Source organism: Grammomys surdaster, unplaced genomic scaffold (genome assembly GCF_004785775.1).
Source record: "Grammomys surdaster isolate TR1022 unplaced genomic scaffold, NIH_TR_1.0 349, whole genome shotgun sequence".
Taxonomy (NCBI): Eukaryota; Metazoa; Chordata; class Mammalia; order Rodentia; family Muridae; genus Grammomys; species Grammomys surdaster.
Genome location: NW_021604768.1, coordinates 562531 through 572917, shown reverse-complemented (window position 1 = coordinate 572917; position 10387 = coordinate 562531). Strand labels below are relative to the sequence as shown.

Sequence of the window (10387 nt, the reverse complement as noted above, 5' to 3'; positions counted from 1 at the left end):
AACAGAGGTGGAGATGCATGGAGTTAATCCAGAACTACAAGCCCACCATTTATCAATTTCAGGCACTAAAAATCTGTTGACAGAGGTCTTTGGACTCTTAAGAGTCTCATTGCATAGATGTGTATGAGCAGCGGGAGGGTTTCCCAAGCAAACCCCTTGACCTGAAACTTCAGTAAGGGTAAGTCTATTTTTACTATTCCATACACAGGCATCATGACTAGTGGTGTTATTAAAGGTCCCAGTTGTTGCGATGCCTTCATAATAAGGAGGCCCTGAAGAGAGGCAAAGCCAGCAGGACTTAGTCATATTGGGTTGGGACCCATTTAGTATGGTAAAAGCACCTTGGATCAGACTTAACAGCCTCTGTCCAGTGCTTGGGAGAGAAGGAGTAGAGGTCAAAGGAGTACCCAGAGGGTACTCAGTATGGTGTTTGAGTTCTGAAGGTCTTAAAGGGGTCACAGGGGCAACCGCAAGGGGTTTCTGTTCTGGTAACACTCTGTTAGGGCCTATAGGCTGAGCAGGTGGACTCTCTATCTTCAACTGAATGGTGAAAGCAGCACCCAAGTCGAGCTTCATCATTCTATCTGGAAAATACCATCTAAGGCCCCATGTTCTCCCTTTTAACCACTGTACTGTATCCCCGGTCCGTCCCTGGACAGTAAAAGTTATATTTAAGGGTATGCAGGTGGACCTTGAATTGCACAGGTTCTCTGTAGTCCACTTAAAACATTCTGTTGGAGAGACATAGTTTTTACGTACTACAATCCAGTCCCATGAGGAGCTGGGGTTCCAGTAAGCATCTCCTGTTGTTTCGCAGCCCCAAGCAGAACAATATAAGTTCCCTATGTCTCCACAACGGTGGGCTGTTGTTCGATCCCGACCATCCCTGGGACAGACATAAAAATCTAATTTCCCTAGCTCACATCTGCGTTCCGGGTCTCCGCACCCAAATTTGCCTCCTGGGCAAATTCTCCGCCCTGCATCCAGGGGCAACTTCTGAGGATCTGAGGTAGGGATATCCCAGGTGTCTAATCCAGCTGCTAATTGGCAGAAATCGGGAGTGAGAGTGGGCCACCAGGTGTACGGTGGGGCTACCCTAGAGGCAGACCACACTACCTCTCCAGTCATTGAGGTGACCTGCCAAGTCAGTTTTTGGGGAGTGTGTGGATTATTCCCCATCATCTGTGGGCCTACGGCGTAGGCGCAACTTAAGAGGATTACCAGTCCGCTCCAAAGTCCATTCATCTTGATGAGAGTTCGGAGGTGCTCTTTTCACGTGCGAGGCGTGGATCCACGCAGCGATGCCGTCTACCTTCACTGCTGTGGGGGTTGTCAGCAGGACCAAGTACGGGCCTTTCCACCGTGGCTCAAGGTTGCCCGTCCGATGTCTCCTTACTAGGACAGTGTCTCCGACCTCGAACTGGTGTGGTACTGGATCTTCTTTAGGAGCATAGGAGTTCTTTATGGTTCCCCAGATTTCCTTTTTCACAGTCTCTAAGGCTTTCAGTCGGGCTAGAATAGGAAAAGGGGGAATATAACCATCATCAGGGCGAGTTGTACTCTCAAGGGTCTGATAAATGGGAGGTGGAGAACCGTATAAAATCTCAAAGGGAGTAAGTCCCAGGACTCCGGGCGTGTTCCTGACTCGGAACAGGGCAAGTGGGAGCAAGGCTGTCCAATCACCCCCGCCGGTCTCTATAGTCAATTTAGTTAAGGTCTCCTTTAGGGTTCTATTCATCCTCTCTACCTGTCCTGAACTCTGGGGTCTATATGAACAATGTAATTTCCAATCGAACCCCAATAGTTTGGCCAGTCCCTGACTTACTTGCGCGATGAAAGCAGGCCCATTGTCTGAGCCAATCACCCTTGGTACCCCAAACCTGGGTAGGATTTCTTCCAATATCTTCTTAGCCACCACAGTAGCCGTCTCCTTCTTGGTTGGGAATGCCTCGACCCATCCGGAAAAAGTATCTATAAATACTAAGAGATATTTGTTACCATACCTGGTAGGTTTTACTTCAGTGAAATCGACCTCCCAGTAAGAACCAGGTCGATATCCTCGAAGTCTAGTTCCTTTTACCTCCTGATGGTGGCTGGCATTGGTGAAAGCACAAGCCTTGCACTCTCGCACTAGCTTGTGTGCTAGTTTCTTCAACCCTGGAATCTTATACTGAGACCGGGCCACTATTTCCATCATCTTTTCAGGCCCCAAGTGGGTCCACTGATGGATCCCAGATAGGTACTGTAGGCTTTCTTCTTCAGACAGGACCGGCTTGGTCCCTGGTTCCTCAGTGGGATTGGGAGTCTTTGATTGGGTTCTGATGGTCAAAATCATGGGTCCCTGGGCAGCTTTTTTTGCTTCCAGGTCCGCCATTTGGTTTCCTTTTGCAATATAGTCTGTCCCTTTTTGGTGGCCAGAACAATGAACTATTGCTACCTTCTTTGGAAGGTGAATTGCCTCCAAGAGGCTCAAAATCTCTTCTTTGTTTCTAATTTCTTTTCCTGCTGAAGTTAATAGCCCTCTCCGTCGATAGATGGCGCCATGTACATGAGCGGTAGCAAATGCATACCTGCTATCAGTGAAAATATTCACCCCTTGTCCTTCTGCCATCTTCAAGGCCTGGGTCAAGGCTACCAGTTCAGCTTTTTGTGCTGAAGTCCCTTCAGGTAGGGCCGAGGCCCACACAGTCCTTTTCCCATCCACCACCGCCGCTCCCGCCCTTCGTTTACCCTCAATCACGAAGCTGCTCCCATCAGTAAACCAGGTCTTCACCCCTGGCCAGGGCTTGTCAGTCAGGTCTGGTCTGTTGGACGTTTCTTCAGCCAGTATTTCTTCACACTGGTGAATCACAGAGCTGTCAGCCTCGGGCAGCAGGGTGGCAGGGTTCAGAACAGCCGGCGGGGCAAAGGTTATACGTTCGGTGAGAAGGAGGCTCTGGTAGTGAGTCATTCTGGCATTAGTCATCCAGCGATCGGGAGGCTGTCTGACAATGCTTTCCAGAGCATGAGGGGCCACTATTGATAATTTCTGTCCCAAAGTCAGTTTATCAGCATCTTTCACTAGTAGAGCTGTAGCTGCTATGGCCCGCAGACAGACAGGCCATCCACTTGCTACCGGGTCTAGCTTCTTTGAGAGATACGCCACTGGACGTTTCCATGGACCCAAGGTTTGAGTCAAAACTCCTCTAGCCACCCCCTTCCTCTCATCAACATAGAGAGTGAAAGGCTTAGTTAGATCTGGTAAAGCCAAAGCAGGGGCTTCTAATAAAGCCTTTTTCAAAGCCTCAAAGGCTTTCTGATGTTCGATTGTCCAGGTAAACTCCCCTTGCTCCTTAGTCAGGGGGTATAAAGGTGCCGCCAAGGTGGCGAACCCTGGGATCCACAGCCTACAGAACCCGGCGGTCCCAAGAAACTCTCTTACCTGACGAGGGGTAGTTGGGGTTGGGATCTGCATAACTGTCTGCTTTCTGGCCTCAGTCAGCCAGCGTTGTCCATCTCTCAAGGTGTAACCCAAATAAGTCACTTCAGTCTTACATAGCTGGGCCTTCTTCATAGATGCCCGATACCCCAACTTACCCAACTCAGCCAGGAGACGTTCTGTTCCTTTCTCACAATCTTGGGGGTCCTTAGCAGCCAATAAAAGGTCATCTACGTATTGTAACAGAGTCACTTGAGGATTATTAGCCCTGAAAGGGGCCAAGTCCCGGTGTAGTGCCTCATCAAATAAAGTGGGAGAGTTCTTGAATCCCTGGGGAAGTCTCGTCCAGGTCAGCTGTCCTGCTTTACCGTTCTCTGGGTCTCTCCACTCAAAGGCAAACAGGGGCTGACTCTGGGAATGAAGTCTCAAACAAAAGAAAGCATCTTTAAGGTCCAGAACTGAATACCAAGTTCTGTCCGGGGGCAGAGAGCTGAGCAAATTGTAGGGGTTGGGTACCGTAGGGTGGATATCTAGTACCCGTTTGTTAACTTCTCGGAGATCTTGAACCGGCCGGTAATCTCCAGTGCCTGGTTTCTTTACTGGCAACAGAGGTGTATTCCAGGGAGATTTGCAGGGAACTAAAATCCCCTGTTGTAATAGTCTTTCAATGTGGGGACGTATCCCCATTCTGGCTTCCTTGCTCATGGGGTATTGCCTGACCCCAATTGGAGAAGCACCAGCTTTGAGCTCAATGACTATCGGGGGTACATTCTTGGCCATCCCCATTCCCCCAGTCTCTGCCCAGGCCTCAGTAAACAGGGACCAGGGTCCCATTTCCAATTCTGATGAAGGATGTCCCTGAGTGTCAGACTGAAACAGTCTATATTCATCTTCTGTTTTCAGGGAGAGTGTTAACACTGGGGATTTGATAGTGTCCCATGTCACCTTTGGCCCCTGGGGGGTGAAACTTATTTGTGCCTTTAACTTAGTTAAAAGGTCCCTACCCAACAAAGGGGTAGGACACTCAGGTATCACTAGGAAGGAGTGAGACACCTGTCCTTTTCCCAGGTCTACTGTTCTCGTGGTGGTCCACGAATATGAGTTCTGTCCAGTGGCTCCAATAACTATGGTTTGCTTACTTCTCAACTTCCCCAGGGGTTTCTTGAGCACTGAGAATTCTGCTCCCGTGTCGACAAGAAAGTCCATGGGGGTCCCCTCCACTTTCAGGGTTACCCTAGGCTCGGGGAGGGGGGCCAAGCCCTGACCCCCCTAGTCTTCATTGCTACCTAGGGTCAGAGCCTTAAGTCCCTTCTTGGCGGGACACTCTCTGGCCCAATGTCCTCTCTCCTTGCAATAGGCACATTGGTCTCTGTCCAGTGCTTGGCTGGCTCTTCTGGGTCTCCTTGGCTCCTGCCTCCGATACTCGCCCAAGTTCCCTGTCTGCCTAACTCCTCTTCCCTGTCTTCTTCCCTCATCTATAACTGCGGCCAAAATCTTAGTCAAATTCTTTTCCTGCCTTCTCTGTCTCTCATCTTTCTCCTTACTCCTTTCTCTTTTCTCTCTTTCTGCTTTTTCTTCCTGAGTTTCCCTCTTATGATAGATCTTCTCTGCTTCCTTAACCACATCTCTGATTGTGAGGTCTTGTAATCCCTCTAGACGCTGTAACTTCTTTCTAATATCTGCAGCAGCCTGCCCAATAAAAGCCATAATTACAGACATCCTCTGTCCCTCCGAGGTGGGGTCAAAAGGAGTATATCTGCGATATGCCTCCATGAGGCGCTCCAAGAAAACAGAGGGGGCTTCTTCTGGCTCCTGCATAACCTCTCTTACCTTAGCCAAATTGGTGGGGCGTCTCGCCGCCCCTCTGAGACCTGACACCAGAGCCCGGCGGTAGATGGACAGCCTTTCCCTACCTGCAGCTGTGTTGTGGTCCCATTGGGGCCGAGTGAGGGGAACAGCCTCATCAATCTCTGCTGGAGTTAGATTCTGCAAAAGTTGTCCCGCAGCGTTCTGGATGTTTCTCCAGGCCTCCAGAAGAACTCTCTCTTTCTCTTCAGCTGTGAAGAGAGTCTGGAGGAGCTGATTGCAATCATCCCAGGTGGGCTGGTGTGAGTACATTATAGACTCCACCAGTCCAATCAGGGATGTAGGATTCTCTGAAAAAGGGGGATAATTAGCTTTCCAGTTAAACAGATCAGATGAAGAGAAGGGCCAGTATTGTAGGAACTGGACTGCATTCGGCTCGGTAGGTGCCGGACCTATAGCTCGGAGAGGTAGAGAAACAGTGGAGTCGGGTCCTTCCGGACTCAACCCTCTCCGGCTCCGAGTGCCAGTTGCCGGCCCCCCGGCCCCGGCTGCTCCCTGTGGTTCTGGACTCGGTGCCGAGGCCGGGGGAGCCTGTGGTGGTTGGTGATAAGGGGGGGGCAGTGGCGGACTCGGCCACTCAGGTGGCTCCTCTATCTCGGGATAGATCTTAGGTGGAGTTTTAGTTTCCGAGTCCGGTTTTGGTTTGGGTTTGGGCGTTTTAGGCCCGGAACTGCAGAGAGCCAGGGCTCGGGAGCCTGGCTGTCTCTTAACCCATGGTCTCACCCACGGAGGGGGATTCTGGATCAGGTTCTGCCAAACCACGATGTATGGCTGTTGATCGGGATGTGACCCTGGTCCTTCCTGAAAAATAGTAGCTTTTACTGCAGAAATAGTAGTCTCGTCAAAAGTCCCCTCAGGTGGCCATCCCACATCAAGTTTTGGCCACTCTGAGGCACAGAAAGTCTGCCAACGTCCCTTCCTGATGTTAACCGATAACTCATTGCCTCTGTCCTTCACCTCTGTCCAGTGGTCTAAAGTCAGGCTTAAGGGAGTCACTACAGTCTGTCCCATAACTGTCAACAAGAAACACAAAACACAGACAAAACAACTACACTAACCGTCTCAACCAAGAAGGCCAACACCAATACAGAAAAACAGATGGCCAGGAGGTCTCTCAAACCTCCTCCAGCAGGCCACCGTGTCCTCTCCGGCCTCCAGACGGGCACCCACCAGGCGTCCCTGGGGTCCCTCCTCACCTGGGACGTCTCCCAGGTTGTGGCAGTGGTAACCCTCCTAGCACGTCTGCTGGTCACCCATTCGCCTCCTGCCGAGACAAAAGGTTTGCTGTCTCTTACGAGACAGAAACAGCTGCCAAGCCAAACCACAGAAGTGCACTTTCCAAAATTCCAAACGAGACGGATCGACACACAAAACGCACAAACAAAACCGCGGTGCCCTTACCTCCCAGTGGGGGTCTCAGAGATCAGGGTGGTCGCAAATCCCGGACGAGCCCCCAATGTAGACCTCCTCAAAAAGGGAGACCCTCTCTCAAGTCTCAGAAAGTCGCGACCACCCAGTAATCTACTCGAGACACCATATACCGGAGCAATTGCGAGGTTATTTATTAGGGCGTGACAACTAGCTGCCGGTCAATTCGCATGCCCACGCAGGAGCTGAATTGACCCCGACTGCCAGTTTGGAACGGGTTTTAAAGGGAAAAACCACAAACCAAGGAAATGAGGAGGGGGTGAGGGGGTTGCTAGGGTGGTATAACATAAAAATAGTGGAACATTCCAAAGGAACCCAACCTACATGAGTTAGGATCAGGTGAAAACTCTCTGTACGCTTATCTTTCTCAAGAATGTAGTCCTACCCTGTCACTTCGGCCTTGCCCTGTCACTTCGGCCTTGCCCTGTCACTATGTTTCTCAGCTTGGTTTCTCTTGACTAAATTGCATTCCAGACCGTTCCTGTAATTAGTCTGTCCACATTCTTGCTTCATGCCTCCATGTCTTCGCAAAGAAAGCCTAAAGAATATTTTATGTCTAAAAAAGGATTCTATATACCCAGTATCTATAATTTTCACTCTACAGTGGAGAATCTTCCTGAACCTGACTATCACAGAGAGTCCAATCTCTCTACCAGAACTCCCATTTTCTACTTCTTTCCTTTTGCTAATAGGCCATTATCTCTTGATTGACAGGTGATGCTTCCACACAGTACACAGAGATTATCCCTATATGTGCTGAACTCTTAATATCCCACTGGAGATTTCAATATAGAAAAAATGATTCATCGATACTTTCAAAACATAGCACCTAGGGGTTCTCATTTCAGTCACTGAATTTGAAAATCACTGAAAATGTCTCTGCCTATTATATTTGTAGATTTTGTATGATGGTTAGCAAATCTGTTCACCTATTTCTGTCTCAAAGTTGTAGGTGGAATAATTTTTTATGTGAAGCAGGTCTGGGTATGTCTATTATCCCGTTTCAAAGGAGCCAAATTGTGCCCAAACTGACTATGTTCCCCTAAAACATTTATTCCCTGTCATTAAGACACTGGCTCTTTTGTCTGAGGGATCCTGAGACTCCTATACACCCTTGCCTCTCATCATCTTATCCCACTGGGCAAGTTATCCTGGCTTTGCAGAGTCTTTATAATACATTGCATTGAAATCCACCACAGGAAAGCATGACCTTCGGGATCAAGTCCATCCAGGACCCGATGGAATTAGAGAAGGATAACGTCTAGGAGGACTGGTCCTAGACTCTTCCACTGGGGCCATAGCACATTTGAGCTCTTGCTGCCAATGTAAGTCTGTGTGGTTTCCATTTGTGCCAGCAACAAGTGATGCGTTTATAAAAAGATAAACAGATATAGAATATGTTCTGTGGAGATGTGTGGTGAGGTATAGGGAAAAGGATGCCTCAGCAGGCCCATGCCTAGTCATCTCTACCCCCTGAGGGACCAGCCACACAATGGTATAGTATAGAATAGAGTTTACTCAGGGCATGGGGAGGGGTGTTAAGAGGGTAGAAGAAGCAGAGAGAGGCGGGGGGGGAGAGAGAGAGAGAGAGGGAGAGGGAGAGAGGGAAAGGGAGAGAGGGAGAGGGAGAGGGAGAGGGAGAGGGAGAGGGAGAGGGAGAGAGAGAGAGAAGTAGAGGAGTAGATGCTGGCCATGAGCATGTGGAGATAGGGGGAAGAGAAGAGAAAAGGGATGAGCAGACAGGGAGAAGCAAGAGCCAAGAGAGGATCAAGAGAGAAGGGGGCAAGCAGTCCCATTTACAGTGGGCCAGGCCTACCTAGCTGCTCCCAGGTAACTGTGGGGGTGGAGTTTAGACAGAATGCTAACATTCCCCCATTTTGATTTAATTAAAAAAGAAAAATTAGAAAGAGTTGATGGCGAGAAGAGGGAGAAGAGAGAGAGAAAGGTCAAGGGTCTCTGTCTATTTATATGGATAGTGACCCAGCTTCTCAAAGGTAAATTTGGGAGGTGAGCCAAGTGGATTCTGGGAATGTATGACAGTTGCCTTGGCAATGGTGTTGGGGTCAAGGACACTTCATCAAAGGGGTTCACAAGGCACCTTTTACACTTCAGGCAGTTGTTTTATTTGGGAAGTTTTATAATTATTTGTAAGCAAATAAACTCACCCATTTAACTGTATAGTTTATAAAATCTGAGAAAATGTGTGAGATGTGTGGCCACACCTCCTTCAAGTAGATAATGTTCTCTTTACTCAAGAAAGTTCCTCCACATCTCTTGACATGAACCATTGTGCCAAACCCTGCTTCCTGACATCCTCTTAACTGCTTTATTGGTGTAATGGATTGGAAACTGCATATAATTTGGAACCACTATGTTACGATGGGTGTGCCCTTTGCTTTAAAAACAGACAAAGAACCTGTACAAAGAAAGGGGAATAGGCCACCCCACTGGAAATACCTCACAACCCCCCAAGGACAAGGAATCATAGAACAAAAAACAAAGAAGGGGACACAGGAGGTCCAAGGACTAAGGCCCCAGGACAAATTAACAGATGTCTTATTTACACTTAATCTTTAACTTTAACAAACAAGCCTATCTCCTTCTATAAGCACAGGGGCAACATGCTGCCCTGTATTACCCCTCTACCCTTGGTCTACTGGAAGGATTCCTTTACTAACACCTGGGAGGGACCAGCCCCTCTGCTAATCATGGGATGAGGCTTTGCTTGTATCTTCCCAGAAGGAGCTGAGAAACCTGGCCAATCCATCAAGCCCTATACCACTCAAGACTCAGAACTGATGGAACCTCTGAGGACTGAGTTGCAGAACTTCTCACTGAGTGTTAGGAATTGGTTCTAATGCTGTCTCAATTCAATTCGGCTCCTAAAGGCCAATTTCTCAGATGCTGAGAGTCTCTGCCCCCAGCTGAAATTAATTGGCAATAAAGAATTGCTGTACAGCCGATCACAGGGCAGGTAAACTAAGACGGAACCTTTAGATTTGTGAAGGCAACAAACCTAGGGAGGAGAGAGAGAAATCGCTATGAACCGGAGGGAGACAGATCAGTTTGAGAAGTGTGGAAGAAAAATCCTTTGAAATGTAGGTGGAAAAAGAAAGTAGCCCTATGTGACAGGCTGCCCAGATGGTAACATAGCAGCAAAGTTAAAAGTACATTTTGAAGGTATACTAGAGGAAAAGGTATGTTAGCTGGCCAGAGGATTAGAACTGCCCAGTCATTAAGCTTGTCAAAGCATATGAAAATTAAGCTAAGAAGTGTGTATGTCTTTCATTTGTGAATCTAAAGAGCTCTTGTGTAGGTGGAGCAAGCCAGAGCGGTTTAAACAATTCACCACTATTGATGGTCCCAAAGTGGTAGGTAAGAACCCACCTTTTAAAACTGTTTAGAAATTCTCAGATGGAATATACATACCATGATATGGTTTAGAAGGGGAGAGAATTGGGTTCTCAGTGAGCTGAGCTTGGTTCTTAAGCAACCTGTGAAACTAGAGCAAAAGAAAACTGACACTAGAGAGAGCCTCAACTCAGAGAGGCTGGGAGCTCCTGCTTTGCAAACAGGATGGCTGCTTCCTGACCAGACCCTAGGAGGAAGGCAGTGAGAAACAGACAATAAAAGTTGCCTCCATCCAGCCACTAGATGAATAAAGGATAATTTATA

At 48.4% G+C, this 10387-nt stretch overlaps 1 protein-coding gene across 1 annotated transcript; it reads right to left on the bottom strand.

Annotated features, from left to right (window-relative positions):
• Positions 1-760: 760 nt before the first annotated feature.
• Positions 761-6295, bottom strand: LOC114630969. The gene is given in 2 exon segments (XM_028779288.1): positions 761-1980; positions 2731-6295. Coding segments are annotated over 2 exon segments (4377 nt in total). The 3' UTR covers positions 761-1168.
• Positions 6296-10387: the final 4092 nt, after the last annotated feature.